Source organism: Cyprinus carpio, chromosome A23 (assembly GCF_018340385.1).
Source record: "Cyprinus carpio isolate SPL01 chromosome A23, ASM1834038v1, whole genome shotgun sequence".
Taxonomy (NCBI): domain Eukaryota; kingdom Metazoa; phylum Chordata; class Actinopteri; order Cypriniformes; family Cyprinidae; genus Cyprinus; species Cyprinus carpio.
Window position 1 is genome coordinate 11,605,596 of NC_056594.1, and position 17,600 is coordinate 11,623,195.

Consider the following 17,600-nt stretch of genomic DNA (forward strand, 5'->3'; position numbering starts at 1 on the left):
ACATGTATGACTTTATTCTGTACAACACAAGCAGAATTTTTTTCTCTGTACAATGAATGTAAATGTCTTTTTATGTTGTTTTGGGTCCCACTGACTTTCATTCTATAGACAAAAACAGTTCTTTAATTCTGAACTTCATCTTTTGTGTTCCACAAACATGAAGGTGAGTAGATATTGACAGAATTTTCATTTTTGAGTGAACTGTTCCTTTAAAATGTGAACTAGGTAGACAGCACTCTAGGTTTTGGAACTGAGCTAAATTTTTTATAAATATTTCCATCAGCTGCTGTTAGCCGAGTCAGTGGGGGAAAAGGCAGAGTTATATCAGTCTCTGTCTCTCGTTATCTCTCTTTATCACATAAACCCAAACAGTTTCACTAATATATAAACCTGCTCTTGTACTCAATCCACGAACACCAAGCCACATGCACATGGCCAATGAAAGGTGAATGCTGTAATCAGCCCAATCAAGTAATCAGAACCCAAGTGAGTCAGCGACGCAATTAGAGCCAGAGCAGAACAAAGAGCATTGTGTCAGAGTACAGCAGCGCAGAGAACAGGGGAAGGGTTTGCGCAGCGTCTGTTACCACAAGACGCTTTTCCTGCATCAGCTTGGCGTGCTCCAGCCTGAACACACTGATCGATTAGCCGTGGCTTAACCAAGACTTCTCATTTCCTGCCTTCCATTACTGCGCTCCATCACACCCGGCACTGCTCAGCGGCCCATGCTGCAGCCTCAGTGCTGGGATTAACCAGCCAACCAGGCACAGTTCACATTTAAACATGCGTCGTGTTCTTCTCTCTCTTTTTTCTGTACCCTAACATAAAGGCCCCACAGCTTGTTTCATTCATATGTCAGTCTCATAAACATGCTATTTCTTCATTTAACTTGTGCTGCAACCATTGCCTGTGGTTCAGCCCTTTTCACCCCACCATGATCCTGTCTGTGTTTATCTATCAATGCATGGCTGCTCCCCTCCCCGGCAAGTGAAACAACCCAGTCGTTAGGCCACACTAACAAGGCAGTGCATTGTCTCTCTCTCTGCGCTTTCATTCAGGAAGTGCAGAGACATGAGCAGGGACTCAAGGCTAAACCGAGCCCACTGCTTGTGTGACTGATCCGCCGTCGCTCTCTCTACAGATTTCGGGACTGGATAAGCTCACAGGCTCATGTGTTTTGCCTTTGTGCTCAAATGTTTTGAGATGTTTCACATTTCTGGGAGGCTGTACGCCAGGCTTGTGCTCTTGTAGTACATTATCTCACCGGCCGTGTGACAAGGTTGTGTCAGAGAGCTGTGGAATTATGGAGTAACTCTATACTACGATGGTGACCATTGAGGTCAGGAACACGAATACGGCATCCCCTGAGCTCGCAGACATTCTCCTCTCTAAGTCGCACTGCTTCAGTCCATAAATCTACACTGTCAGCAGCCATTTATGACTGGCACAGTCAGGTTTTAGATAAGATGTTACCAAAGATGTAGGAAGAGGTCAAATCTAAAACTGCAAGAGGGAATGGATTAGCAATGGTTACAGTAGTCTTTGGATTGGTTGCTAAACGATTACTCTCCAAAATTGGATCTAATTGCATACTAATTGTTATTATTATGTAGTTAAATTATTTTAATATTATAACCTAATTTACCCTGTTAAATAAATAAATTTATTTAATAATTTTATTTTAAATTTTAATTATTTATTATAAATCATTAAATTAATTTAGTTTTTTAAATTAGGTAACAATGATGTGTGTATGTTTATTTATATTTATATATATACATAATCTTTTTTATATTATTTACATTATAGTAAAACTATTGAATGGTACAGATTATCAGTCAGTAAGCAGATCAAAATTTAATTCATTAAGCCAATTCAGTGAGCAATTCATTGATTTAAAATGTTTGTGAGCATTTTTGACCACTTCATTAAAAGATCCTGCTCATAACTGTTAGGGTTGCTGTATTGGCACTGTAAGTGTTAGACACTGTACCTTGTTTTTTGAGTGCTGTCAATGGCGACTACACAATAGAGAGGCATGATGTCTTTTTATTGTGTTTGATGTGACTGGATACCGCGAAATAATACAATCACATTCAATTCAGACTGCAAATTCACATCGTGGGTAGAATATGATTTATTTTGTCTGGGCGCTGTCAATTGAGCAGTGGCGTTGAAAGCTTGTGTGTGTGTGCTGCAAAGCTTTCTGATTTGGCATGTTATTGATAGCTGTATTCAGAGCTCTTAATTTCCTGCTATTGTGTGGATGGCTCAAAAACAACCACAACTGAAGGAAAAGAAAGAGTAGTCTGTATTTAGCTATTTTAGAAACTATGCGGGTATCATGTCAGTCCCCTCAAATGCTTTACAGATCTTTATGATAAATTGTTTTGTTTAACCATCTCGAAAGAATGTCTCTGGTTTGGTTTGCATCTTTTAATGTCTCCCATAGCAAAGCATTACAAGAACAATAGACCTGTACCATCAGTGCAGTCTCATGAAGGAAAAAGTGTTTTTCCTACATAGCAATACAATAACAACCTTTTGAATATTAACGTTGTCTTTCCACCCATTGTTTGCCTGGAGACTGCTGTCAATCATGTCTCAGGAAACACCCCCTCCTTTCATGTCCAGCCCCCAGCATTCAGGCAGTAACTGAAGTGTTTGAGTACCAGGTGGGGGGTTGAGTGAGGGGAAAAAACTGTTTTGAAAGAGGAAAAGGGGGGAAGGGATATGAGCCGGTCACACCTGCTGTGTGTAGCAACCCAACAAACGCTGTGATACACATCACAGCCACTGCCTCTTCATATCAAACACACCTGACGTGATATCACCCAACGGCCAGCTACAGGAAATAGCCTTCAAGATCAAGAATCAGAGCGAGGAAATAGAGAGAGGGTGATTGTGAAGTGCAGAGAGTCGAGTGTTTTAAGTGTTGCTGTGTTTTTGAGTCTGGTGTAATGGATGCAGCAGTAGCAGGGAGATCTTAATTAGCATTATTTGTACACCCAGCATGGCGCAAATTGCCACTAAATGGACAGAAACGTACAATAATGTTTACAGATTTCTGGCTTCCAGCATGATGGATGGATAAGGTGGTTTCATTCCAAAACCTATTGAGCTGCTTTGCTTTGTACTCTCCACATATGGAGTTGCTTTCTAAGCTGGAAACCACAATTGACTGCATTAGAGTTTGGCATAGTATTTTGTGAAGATGACAACATGATGCTTTAATAAGCATTATAAATACATAGCAGACAAATATATTGGTTAAATACTACACTATTTAAGTGTTTTAAACAATTTTATCCATAATTTTCAGTATTTTCACTATTGAATGAATATAAATTTCGAGTTCACATTTCACTAAACATACCTTTTTGGATTGTTTTATCTACAGAGAGTACATACAATCATGATAAAGCAAGGCAATCCTTAAGTGATTAAATGTAATTCATTAAATGCAGATGTTTCAGCAAAAATAGGTTAAAAAGATTAAAAACAGTGTTTTATCCCAAATTAAAGTGTATTGTTTATGCTTATTACACTTAAGTTTAAAATCAGTTATTTATGTTTTATTTATTTTAAAGACTTAAAGACTCCGTCCACATGGAGACGTGTTTAGCTGTATTCGCATACATTTTGTATCGTATAGGCGTTTCGTCCATACAAAATATTCCAAAATATTTTTTTGAAACCGGGTCCTAAAGTGGATAAATCTGAAAACACAACCCTTGTGTTTTCGTCTGGACAGCGAATCTGTATATTTTTGGAAACAATGATGTCATCAGCCCACGTCTCGCCCCTAATCAGATATGCTACGTCACGTAACACATGAACAAACACTGAACGATTGTCTTTTTATTAACTAACATTAACACTGATTAATAAATGTATTGGTCCATGTTCATTTGTATACCGCGCACAAGGTTTATGGGCATAGTCCAAGTCTTCATTTGTAGTGCATCTCTGTGGCAGAATTACATGCATGTATACTACATTGTTTTGTGTTTCGGGGGGAAAAAAAGATTGGATAGGGAATTTCTTGCATTCGTAACATCACGACTAGACTACTGTAATTCACTTTACTTTGGTCTATCTCAGTCTTCTCTCTCTCGCCTACAGCTAGTGCAAAACGCAGCAGCTAGACTCCTCACTGGGACACGCAAGTATGAGTCGATCACCCCTATTTTATTTAAACTCCATTGGCAACCTGTTAAATTTAGAATTGATTTTAAAATTTTACTTTGTGTATAAAGCTCTTAACAATTTGGCCCCTCAGTACCTGACTGATCTGCTCTGTCCGTACACTCCTTCTCGTACTTTGAGATCCAGCGCTCATGCACTGCCTTCTCATCGTGCCGAGATCCAGGCTTAAAAAAACGAGGTAACCGTGCTTTTGCGGCGGCAGGTCCAAAACTTTGGAACAGTCTGCCTCTCTATATCAGACTGGCTCCCTCAGTTTCCATCTTCAAATCTTCTTTAAAGACTTTTTTGTTTTCTCTTGCTTTTCATGCTTATTGACTCTGATACGATTACTGCTTATTTTTACTTTTGTTTTACTTTTTTAGTTGTTTCTTTTGTCCTGTACTGCTCTGCATTTTATTCTCTGCTTTGTACAGCACTTTGGTCAGCCTTGGTTGTTTTTAAATGTGGGCTTCGTGTGGACATAGCCTGAGGCAGCTCAATAGGTTAAAAAAAAGATTGGATAGGGAAAGCTCTGGCTTCGTGTGGACATAGCCTGAGGCAGCTCACTAGGTTCTGGGACAGAGCTGTAAAATTTGGCTGAAATTATGTGTATTAGTAGGGGTGAGTAATGTAACTTCCTAGTTTTGGGTTGGGAACATGCATTAAAATGTTACCTAGGCAGACAGCTTCACTAGGTTTTGGACCTGAGTTCACATGAGTGGATTTGTGTCACAAGGTTTTGGGGGGTGTAGTTTTATCCTGGTTTTGTTACACTAAAAATCTCCCCCTTTGAACTGCCTAATGCTCATCAAATCCAATATAGAGAGTGGCTGACAGATGGGCAGACTTTGTTCAACGTGAGTCGAGATTTAATATCTAAACAGCAGAGGGAGAGAGAGAGGCGCCCGGTGTTAAGCAGCATAAAGGTCCTGACTGTGCCGGCATCACAGCTGTGACTCTCTCCCTCCCTCTCTCCCTCCATTTGTTCTTGTAGACAGGCGGAGGAGTAATCTGTACACAGGCTTTTGCAGGGGAGAAACATGTCATCAGCACTTGTTTACCATTATTAGTTTCAGTCTGACGGTGGCAGGGCAGCACAATTGCGCTCCTTCAACAGCTCGAGTCGAAAGGAGTCTATGTGAGGCTCGCTTCTTTTTCTTTACTTATTAAAAAGGAAAAGCATGCTACATGTCTATTCACATGGGACGTTTTTGTTCACACGGCTGTTTTTGGGCTTACAACGAAGTGTTTTTCCTCTCTTTGTCACTCAGGCACATACAGCTGTGAGCTGAGGTCCAGATGGAACTACTTGTGTATGTGTATGTGTGTGTATATGGAGAGAGCTGCGTCTGGTCTATGTCTGAGAGGCAGTTAAAGAGAGAGCGAGCGTATGGGCGGAAACTGTCTCGGTGTGCACATCCATCATGCGTGAGAGAGTGAGCCCTTCCTGTCTGCCTGCTCCTCGCTAATCATATTATGTTTTGTAGATCATAGATCTACAAAAAAATCTGTCCCCCTTAATGCCACCAACATGTACATGCACTGGGCAGAGCAAGCGCTTGAGCCGTTTGGATTCTTCACATGCCTGCCAAAGCCCCCAAGAAACCATTTTCCACCACCACCTTCTTTAGGATTTGTGAAAACCCCTGCTTTTCTTCGGTTGCTCTGCACTAGTCTGAGCCCAGTTTGGTTGGGGAAACCAGAGAGAGTTCTGGTGCCAGATGACAGAAAAGCACAACATTGAATTTGAAAATAAACACACATTTACTGTTAATGTTCTTTAGGTTGGGAGCTTCAGGGTCTGGCTTTGCTTTGCTTTGCTGTGGGTTGGTTATGTGAGAAGAGAGCATGAGGGCCCAGGTTGTGGTCTCCTGTTAATGTGGGAGCCATGTGATCACTTCAAGCTGCCTATGTTAACAGATAAGACCTGCCAGCACTGCTGCAGCTGCCACCATGTTTAATGATTACGCTAAACAAACGAAATGTCAGCTGACAATACGCAGCGTCAGATCGCAGGGGTGGGAGGTTCTGCCACGGCGGCCATATCAGTGTTGGTACCTTCAGCAATAGCATGTAATAAACCGTGACTAACTCGAACGCAATGTGCGCAGGTATTCGCTTCGTGTAATTTTCCTCTCATTACCACCTCGTTTCTTGCGTCCAAGCATGGCTCAAGAGCCCGCTTCTGTTTGCAGCTCTTTAATTCTCATGTCACTAATGAATAGTCCTCATACATCTTTTCTCTGTGATGTGTGCCACACATCAGGATATTATTAGTCCAGTAGCTCCCTGTGGAAAGCCCAGCTGTTGGTGTGCTGGTGGACCCCGGTTAGACTCCACCCTGCTCTGTTCCCCCTCTGGCCAGACCTCGTAAAGTCCAGCTTCAGCCTCTATAGCACTCTTACTGGACTCTTACACTCACACTGGCTGTGCTGTAATTAGTGCTGCCTGAGCTGTTCGTCTCGCCCTACCTCCCCCATGCTTCTGACACTTCCCACTTCTCTCCTCTGCCCTCTTTAGGTCAGGCTTATATCATGAATGTAGCATCAGGCATCACAATATGCATGATTGGAGTGCATTACAAACACTCTTATATATACATTTTATAGATACATTTTTGAATGTGTGTGCTTGTGTATGCATGTATTGAGTGTGTATTTTTCTGAAGTTTAAATGAATAACTTGAAAAAAATACTTCAAAATTATAAATAACTTAAAATAATAAAATCTATGAGTGTTTTCACACAGCCCTATGAGACTTGAAAAACGAATGTGTCAGATTCATAATGGTTGGAGAGGTCATTTCTGTTTTGGATTACCTTTTGACTCCCAGGTTTAGTGCTCAACGATCAGACAAAGAAAGCTGCACAACCATTATAGAGAGAAGAAGAGAACGGACAGACCCCCCCCCCCGTTCTCTTCTGGGATGCCTTGCTCCTCTGACGGAGGGGAAATCGCTCCCTTTACTGTCTCCATTGCTGACTGAGACCCAGTTTATAAGTGAGCCGGCGGGCCCCTCGAGCAGTCTTAATTCAGTCATGTGTTTGAAGAGGTGGCTTTAAGCTGTGCTGGGATCAGCCGGATGAAGAGCGGCTCAGGGAGGGAATGCTGTGTGGAATGTCACTAATCAATTCAGCATTGTAATTGTAATGGGCTTCTCGCCGCTGCCTCCATTTGACTGCCTCTCTCCGCCTCAGAGTGCTTATCTTGATAATTTGATTCTGCGCAGTGATCTGTTCAGTGTAACATGCAAACATAATTAGGGTCTTATAATGAAACCGTCATTTCCAGCTCTAGAGCAGCGACAGAAAACGTTGCACAATTCGACCACATAAGGAACTGTTTGGACACCACAGATAGCTTAGCAAACAGTATGTGGTTCTTGAGGTCTGGAGGTGTTTATGCATGTTTAAACTCAATGTTTTATAGGGTTAATGTTCATTTGTAATGTTGTAAATTAAGGCAGGAGTGCTCAATGCGACCCCCACACTGCTTGTGGTCTCCATCCTCAGCTGAACCAAGCTCTGAAATACCCCGGAGGAGCACAGGTTGTCTCCCCATCTGCGGTGTAATAAGCACTGACAACACCTCTGATGACACATACAAGTGGCCCAGTTACAGAGCGCCTTTAATCTCATCTTGGGTTTTAACCATATCAGTCATACCAGCAACAGCAGCACACTTTCTGTTTTGCCTAGATTCCTTGTATTTATGGTCTTTTTACCAAGGATTAGGGATGTAACGATGCACTGCGAGCCGGTTGAACATCGATACAAATATGTGATGATTCAAATCAGTTGAGATGTTAAACAAATGGGGGTGGGAGTTTATATCAATGTATCTCTAAGAGGAACTGGCTTTGTTTTCAATTATACAATCCAATTAAATTGAGAAACTGCTCATGCTGCATGTACACACAGTATCTTTGTTTGGATTGTGATTCAAATGCTTTGGTTGCCTCTAATTTTGAATGAAAAGAGCACAGGCAAAGCCTTTGTTTATATCAAGAGATTTTTGGCTTATTTATTTGATTAGATTTAGTGATTGTTTTAAAATTTTAATGTAGTTTTGTTATTTGACATTTCATTTTCACAAAGAAATGTGCAGCATTTTGTCCAAGCAATAATAAAAGGTCACCTTTTCAATTAGAATTGGTCTTAAGTCTAATTTTGTTTTTTTAAAAATCATGAGAAGAACATATCGTGAAATCAGTATCACATTGTGAGTTGAGTGAATCATTGCATCCCTACCAAGGATTCTTTCTTTTGACTTTCATTTGTCAGTAATTTGAAAAGATAGCATTCTGTTTGAACATTTTTTAACATTTTTGTTGTTCTTTAGTGGATATTCTACTTCATTCTCTCCCTCCTAGTAGTTTCCAGTGACCTCAGTAAAGGTAGCAGGAGTCTTGAAATATCTCAACAATGAGCTCAGCCCCCCATCCACCCCCCGAGAAGCCAGAGCTGCATGAAGTGAATCAGGCTTTCAATAAAAAAAGACTCTTGGCTCTGTGATCCACCCTGGGTTTTTTTTTACTAGGCTGGCGCAGTGGCAGACACTTGGCCTTTTGTGGGGAATGTGGTAATCTGTAGTAATGTTAAAGATGACTGTGATTTCTGGCCGCTGCTCCGGGGGTCTTGTCGCCAGAGTCTGCTGAGCTGTGGTTTCTTTAATGTCCTTTTAAACCATTTGAATGGTCAGTTTGCTTCGTGTGAGAGGATAATAAATATTTCATGTCAGGGAATAAAAACAGTGCTTTGCCCTTTTCTTCCCTCTCTCTGGCCCCTCTTGGAATCGCCTCTGGGAGGTCTGGACACGACTCAGTGCTGCCACTTGCTGGTCGTTCTGCGCTACTGCAGCGACGACGGCTGCATGCAGTCCCATAGACGGACAGCTGGTGGCAGAGTTTAAAGTGCAGCTGCGGTGAAGAGGGGAGTGGCAGCTGATGTGTTTGCCTAGACAAAGCTAGCCTCATTTTTGTTGTTGTTGTTCATTTTTAGTTGCCTGAATATGAACCATGCATGTTTCTTCAGCTCCCTCCCACACATGGCATGAAGCTGTTTACTTTATTAAAGAATTAAATGCATTCAATCCCTTTTTAATTGACTTGTTCCACCCAGGGCTTTTGGCACAGGACGACTAAAACTATAAACCCCAGTTGTGGCACTGGTTCACATTTGCCAAGAGCTCAATTTGTGACGCTGTTAACAAACAAACGATGTCTATTTATTTTAACGCATGTTTATTTTTCTCTTTCAGAGTAAAAGGGACCATCTGTTAATGAATGTGAAGTGGTACTACCGTCAATCTGAGGTACCTGACTCCGTCTACCAGCACCTGGTGCAGGACCGCAACAATGAGAACGGTATGTGTGTGTGTTGGTTGAAAAACACAGGTCCTTCTTGCCAGCCATTATTTATGTAACCACCCCTGGTTATTGGTTTTTGAAGTTTCATAGAGAACGGCATCTCAAATAAATGTGGATTTGGAAAAAAATACCACCCTCCTGCCCTTGTTTCCCTGGTAACGCTCCCTCAAGAGCGACAGCGGGGCCGTGAAGTGCAAATAACTTTCAGTGTAATGTGCCCTCGGAGCTCTCATTCTCCTGACTATCAGCAGCAAATCTGAGCTTGATACACACATCAGGCAGTAATAACAGGCTGGGGGGCTCTGCCCGGCCGGGGCTTTGGCACTTTGATTCACACCACTCTCTAATAAAGCATTAAGAAGGCTTGCATTTCTGCCAGCTTGCCGGAGAGCAGCAGCCGCCACCTGCTGCACCACTGACTAGTCTGACATGGAGGCCATTGTTATTTGTGCTGATGCCATCTGAATGCGAATGTTGATCCAATACTGTCTGTATGGATCTTTGTGACATTTCTCATTGAAATATTTGCCTGCTTCACCATAAAAATACAGTTTGAGTATTTCATGCAGCTTTTTCAATGCATTGATTGTTTTATTCATTTTGTATTATTTTTTATTTTTTTGAAAACCCAAAAATCTATTTCCAAGAGCTGCCGTACCGTTACTTTCACTGTGTCTATAACGGTCGTATTTCATAAGCTGTGAGATTGTATGTGCGTCTGTCTGGTTTCTTTTGTGTCTCGCCTACGTTTATTATGTGTGCACATTTTTATTAGCGGCAGTCTGGATGCCTCTCACGCTCTGTGTCTGCTTTATGTCTCTTTCTTCAGACTCTGGTCGTGAGCTGGTTATTACTGATCCTGTGGTTAAGAGCAGAGAGCTCTTCATCTCAGACTATGTGGACACCTATCATGCTGCTGCCCTCAGGTAACAAACATAATTACATTTACCTGTGCTTAACAATTGATTCATTTATCCACAGCAGTAAAGGGCTTTATAAGACTTCACCTAATAGAGAAAAACTCTCAATATTCAGTGCAACTCAAATACCTCTCAATCCCAATATATTTATATAGCCTTATATATAGTTTGTGTGTATATATATATATATATATATATATATATATATATATATATATATATATATATATATACACACACACACACAACAATGTTTTTCCCCTGTGTAAGTTGAGGAATGAGGATGTAAAAAAATCGACAAATGATATTTATTTAAATATTGTTTATTTATTGGTATTTATGTAAAATGTTGTTTTTATATTATATATTATTTGTTTGCATCAGTATAACAATGCATAGTTATATGCAGCATTATGTAATATTAATTGTAATTTATTATTGCCAATTTTAGATATATGAAAAATAATTTTTGAATAATAATAATAATAATAATAATAATAATAATAATAATAATAATAATAATAATGTACTTTTTAAAATCATTTTTACAGATAGGAAAATCCAGCTTAGGGCCTTTTTGGTTTTTGGTAGTTTTGAAATGATCAGTTTTAATGGACAGTTTGAACTGATTCTTGGAAATGAATCAAACTTACAATTACCATTAAAACACAATTTTGCCACAAGATTAAATCAGAAGTTATTAAACATGTCTTAGGCTGGCACTGGTTACTCATGGTGGCTCACTGGCAACTTGTGAAACTACTCTAATGAAAATGCAAATGCATTGTGAATAAAAGCCAGCACTAGCTCCCATGATTTCTAGTCATTAAAGAAACCTCTGGCAGGTACAGATGCTGTGGGATGTAAGAATGGTGTTTTTAAGAGCTGTTAACAGACATTTTGATCCTCTCAGTTGACTACAGGAGTGTTCGTCTCAGTACAGACTACCATTTCACAGCGATTCTGCATGCAAAGATTTACTGAAAGCAATTACGTTCTTTTGCGATGAGGTTCAGGAAAAAGAGTACAGCCATGCTTATTGTCAAAAAACCAGACCTTCTCAGTCTGTCTTTACCCATGTGATGTATTTTCCCCCTCTTTTTCTTCCTCGCTCTGTTCCTTCCCTCTCTCTTAACTGAAACCATCTGGAAGCAGCACACTAAGCCTCAGCTCTGAACCACTTATTTCAGGGCAAATTAGCTGCAACTTCTGCTGCACAGAGAGCCCTTTGATTTAACTTATTACAGGGCTTTAGATAAACACAATGAATTCCGCTAGCATGTCGTAATGCCTTCTCCAAGCCTCACGGTCCTTTCATCTTATGAGCAAGGTATTGAACCAGTGCAAAAACACTGATGCCTATTATTTTGATATGCCCTGACATTGGAAATGTATAGTGCAGAAAGGAGTGGATTGTAAAAATGTCATGATTCGTAGAGGTTTTTCACTCTGCAATGTTTGACTTAACAGGATGAAGGGAAAGAGCATTAATAATACAACTATACAGAAATACTCTGATCCTGTAACCCCCAAGATTACCCACGCATAAAAATCCAAAACAAAATAACAAAATTAAATTTGTACACAAAATTAAATAAAAAACAGGCAAAATAAAAGGAACAGCATTTAATGTGTACACACAATGATATGTTAATATAAATAAGAGTAAGTAAATAATAATGGGAAATATTTTAGGTGAACTATTCCTTTAAGAGTAAATCTGGAAATGTTTTTGCACCATGACACTGATTTGTTTGCTCTATTTCTTTGCAGGGGGAAATGTAACATTTCACACTTTTCTGACATATTTGCTGCCAGGGAGTTCAAAGCACGAATCGACTCTTTCTTCTACATCTTAGGATATAACCCAGAAACCAGGTAAGCCTTTACTGACTTCAATAATCGGCCCTCCTCAGGCATGTTCTGTCTCTAGATCCTCTGTCACAATATTTTACAAATAGAGATTTTATGATTCATATCAGGTGTGCAGTGGCTGGGTTTTCTTTATTCACTCTAAATTGTCCTGTAGTGCATGAAGGCAGTTTGAGAATAGATTCAGTCATGAAGAATACAGTCGTCTGTTTTATAGCCTGTCTTTGACAGTGGAAGTCTGCTTTATGAGTTTTATTTTCCATCTCCTGCATTTTGGGGAATTTTATCACACCTCAATTTTGCATTAAATATTGCCCATAAAAATATGCACGTGTTCATAAGTTTGGGGTTATTGTTTTTAAAGTAGTCTTCTCACGGAGACTGCATTTATTTGATCAAAACACAATAAAAAAAAAAGAAGCATTGTGTAATTTTGTAAAAATTACAATTTAAAATAATCCTTCAGAAATCTGTGCTGATTTAATGCTCAAAAAACACTTCTAATTATCAATGTTGAAAACAATTGTGCTGCTTAATACTTTTATGGAAACTGTTTCAAGATTTTTTGAGGAATAGAAAGTTTAAAAGAACCATTTATTTGATATTTTTGTAACATTATAAATGTCTTTATTAACATAAACATAATATGTATATTATATATATATATATAGTATATATATATATATATATATATATATATATATATTATATATATATATATATATATACCCCCAAACATTTCAACAGTAGTATATATACTTAGATTTTTGACCATAATATTATATATTAAATACTTTAATATTTGACCATAAAATGTAATGGTTCTTGGAAATCTGATTTTAAGCTTGCTTGCTATAGGAAGAAATGTGCGGTTACATTTTTTTTATGCTGTGAAGACTCATTATTAAAAAGTCCTTTTCTCACAGATACATGTTATAATAAATTAAAATATCAATACATGACAGGAAATGGATGATGTTGGATTTTTTTACTGCATGACTAAGTCTGACATGCTAGCCACACTGTTGTATTAATAATGTAATGTAAGACACCTTTCAAAGTTTATTTCCTACTGTAACAATCATCCAGGCTTTGCTCGAATATCCATTAAATATTTTACGGCCTTGTCTCTGTTGTGCACTTCCATTACAGTACAAAGAACAAAGATTTGTTTTAAAATGGCAATGTTTTTGTTGTTAATACGCTACTTTTTAAATAAAGTCTAACTATTTAGACATACTTAAATTTAAAATTGATATAACATTTTTCTGAGATGTATTAAACATGCAAAGGAATTAAACATTTTAAACAAATTAAACATTAAAGGAATTGGGGAAAAATACTCAATGAAAAATTAATATTTACTAATTAATTCATTTACTCCTCTTCATTTAGGCCTGTATGAGTTATTTATTGTATACATACCATAATGTGTCCCACTGTCTATTTATAGTGATTACAATTATTTTATTCGTAAATGATGTGTGCATTTTTAAATATGTAAACGTACAATATTACACGCTCATAATGTGACATCTCTATTAAATGTCCAAGCATATTGGGAATGAATAGAGTTAAACCCCCCATTCCTTTGTGTATTACAATCATAGCCTGGATGCTTGTGTCATCCAGCAGGAAAAAAGCAGGATTACAGTAGAACCCATTACCATAGTCATGTGATGCTCCAATAATGGGATGCATTAGGAGCCCGGGGAGAGGACAGGGGAAGTTTGAGGGGTAATAAGATGCTGCGGCGGATAAACACAGAGAAGGAATGGTGTTCAGTTGCTGTTTGGGAGCCCCCTTCAAGGGTCCCCCACTCAATCACAGTCTATCGCCCTCTCGACTCTCCCCTCCTGCTTGTTTGGTATGCAGCAGCATGGTGTGTGTGTGTGAGAGAGAGAGCAGGAGAGATGGGCTGTGATTCCTCTGCGCTCGCGCGCGCGTGTGTGTGTGAGGTCGCGGCACATGCTCAGTGCTGTCTGTCGGTCACGGCACAAGCTCAGTGTAAAAGCTGACTGAATGCGTGAGCCTCCATTTTGAGTACCTACACAAATAGGTGCGAGAGGACACTTTATTCCTCACTCTGTCAAATAAAACAGCCGCTGTGGCTCCGACATGGACGACCTGTTCAGTCCGCGCAGGTACGTTAGCATGCCTGTCTTCACATGTTAAGCGATCCGCGCGCGTCATAGTGTTATATACGTGTATGACTGAATGAAACAGCTGTCCGTGCTTTAAATCGCGTTGATAGCGTTGTCCGGTTGTTTATATGTTGCTGTCAGTAGCTTTAGCCGTCTGTGCTAACGTCAACGCAGTGTGCTCTCATATTAGTGTTTTATATGCGGTCTGCACGCGGATTGTCTGACATGAGCGACTGAACTTTGTTTTTGACAGAATGAATATAATAAAGAGACGGTCGTGTTATGACTTCGCAGTACGCTGGATTGTGTTGACAGTCGGGATGACATGGCGTAGGATAGAGTTGGGTGCTTTGTGCTCACTTTAAGATGTATAATGAAAGCATCCGCTGTTCTGAAGGGTTTTGTAGCGCTGTAAATAAAAGTTGAGTAATGTTTATTCGGTGTGTTATAGGCGTTTCGGAGTCGTGCGGTGATTGGAGGATATTGATGGAGGGGGCGTGGCCGGGCTTGATTGCCGCGCGCGTGGTCGAGTCAAAATATACAGGATGTTGTGCTTGTGCTTTCAGGCTTCATGTGCTGGAGCTACTGTTGCTATTAAAGGACATGTAGTGTATGATAATTGTATTTTAAGATTTGTTTCTAGTTTTTTATTTCATAAGCTTGAAATATGTATAAGCTGTTTGTTTTAATTATGATGAATCTGTAGTTTGTGAAATAAGCACATTTGGAAACTCAGCACTTTTCTGTAATGAGTACCACAAAAAGTACACATTTAAAATGATTGTATTGGTGTGAGTTTCGTAAGCATGGAGACACTCCAAGATACCATTATATGTGATCTTACATGTTTTAAAAGCATGTGTCTCAGGAATATCACGCTGGTATTTTTCATTTGCCTGTCCAGTGCAATTTTCTGACCTTTTGATTCAAGGGATGTCAAGCCAGGGAATGTCCCTGGCATAAGTGTTCACACATGTTGAGTCAGACTCATATTAAGATCAATGTTTGAATTTTAGTTTGTCCCTTCAGATGACCACTTCACTTTATCATCTGAGTGTAGATGTTTTTTTTTTTTGTTGTTGTTGTTGTTTTTTTTGTGTTTGTTCAGTTCTTTAACAAAATACCCACTGAGTGAAAAAGGTTTTGTGTTTGTTTGTTTTTCTCCAAAATTGTTACATAGTGTATAAGTTCATAGTCAAATTGTCAGGCTTGTCTGGGAGTCTTAGTTACACCTGTAAAATGGACATGGTTCATTCAAATTGATTTTTTGTTAATAGGTTAATTAAAGATTAGTCTAAGTTAATATTTGTCTGTACTAATAATAACCTAATAAGAAATTGTATGGAGTGTGTGATTGTAAAATTAAAAATATTATATTCTGTTTTATTAATGTTATTCAATAACATATCTTTGAATTATTCTAATTAAAGTGTTCCGGTATCTCAAACAATAGAACGTGGCGCTAACAAAGCCAGAGTCATGGGTTTGACTCCCAGGAAATGCAACAGAAGTCTGCCAAATTCTTAAATGTCAATATAAATATAAAAATATATAATCTCTTAATGTTGTATAATTCATTATTTCCATGTTGAAGTATTTTAGGTTTATAAAATGCTGGGTGATATTTTCATATCAGTCGATTTCGATAATTATCACGATACATGTCAAATCTTTTTTTCTTTCAAGTTTAAAGCCAGATTTTTGCTCCAAAGTGAGCAAAAGTTATTGAGCAAAAGTTATAGAATCATTAATTCGATTTTAAAGTGCTATTGTTTCAAAAGTTTGGTTTGCCGGAATATATCTTACTTTTTTGTCTTTCCATGCAGTTTTCAAGCCAGAGCTATTTTATAAATCAGAAACATGTCAAATCTTTTTTTCTTTCAAGTTTAAAGCCAGATTTTTGCTCCAAAGTGAGCAAAAGTTATAGAAACCAGACCATTAATTCTCCTTAAAATAAATATCTAAATAGAAAAATTACTTTCTTAGTTTCTGCATGTTCTAATGAGTGCTATTGTTTCAAATCAAGAAACAGGTTTGGGTTGCCTGATAATATTAATATCACTTTTTTGTCTCTTACGAATGCACATTTGAAAGTAGCTTGATTTAGGATGCAGAGGTAGATATCTGTTCATTATCAAAATCAGTAACCTCTAAAAATTATAGCAACCTCAGTTTTATATTGTTAAATTTATTCTGACCAAGTTTTTTTTTTTTTTTTTTTATTAAGCATTGGTCTCCCATATTAACATACATTTGAATCATGATAAACACAGTTAAAACCACACATATAGCACCTCAGTACCATGGTAAAAATATTCAGTATAAATGCACACATGCTATAGCTTAATCACAAATACATACTATAATTATATACTATTACTCCTGTAATAAAATTCAACGTGAAAGTCCCAAATTTCTGCCACAATACCATGGTGCAGGGAGTGTTACTACAGTAAACCCATGGTAAATGATGGCGTTGTGTAGATTGAAAAGCCTTCTGACTGTCTGGTTGCACACAGTGTTTCTCCTGTTTGGCTTTAAACTAGTTTTAAATCACACAGTCATTTGTCTCCATCGCTCTATTCGCGCTTCACACTCGTGACCGAATAAAACGCATCTGCTCTAGTTAACTCGCGCCGCGCGGCAGTTTGTACTTTGATCCAAGCGGATAAATGGTCCATGTGGCACGATTCAAATGAGTCGCACTGTTTCGTTCCACTTTTGGTGCATAAACATTATATCTAACATTTATAGAACTCTTCATAATGTTTTATCGAGGAAAATTATATCGCGATAATTATCGTTATTGAATTATCGCCCAGCCCTAGGTTTACAGTAGGTTTCATCTAAATATGTCTCTCTTGTAACTTCTATTCTTGTAACACAATTTAATCATTCTATAAAAAACAATAGGACTTTATTTTCCTCCACTAGCTAAATTGTTCACATTTTGCCTTGATGCATGTTGGAGAGATTGTTCTGTATGCGATCTTACTGTGGCAGCCTTGAGATCGTACTCTTAGACTCTTGTGTGCTTTGCTGCCTAATTCAGAGCCTCCAAAAATGCAGAGCCTGCAGAATATTTAGGAACCCGGCCGAGTGATTTCT

The 17,600-nt window shown here is 38.7% G+C and overlaps 1 protein-coding gene across 8 annotated transcripts in view; it reads left to right on the forward strand.

Moving 5' to 3' along the window:
* LOC109055120 (arginine-glutamic acid dipeptide repeats protein-like) overlaps positions 1–17,600 on the forward strand; it is a 155,201-nt gene that overhangs the window by 103,032 nt on the left and 34,569 nt on the right. For 6 of the 8 annotated variants that reach the window (XM_042713152.1, XM_042713151.1, XM_042713153.1 and 3 more), the window contains 3 exons: positions 9,448–9,553; positions 10,386–10,482; positions 12,250–12,354. In XM_042713152.1, coding sequence (XP_042569086.1) covers positions 9,448–9,553; positions 10,386–10,482; positions 12,250–12,354 — 308 coding nt within the window. Of the gene's footprint in view, positions 1–9,447; positions 9,554–10,385; positions 10,483–12,249; positions 12,355–14,234; positions 14,493–17,600 lie in introns of those variants that run through there. The other 2 variants (XM_042713157.1, XM_042713156.1) reach the window with 2 other exon arrangements.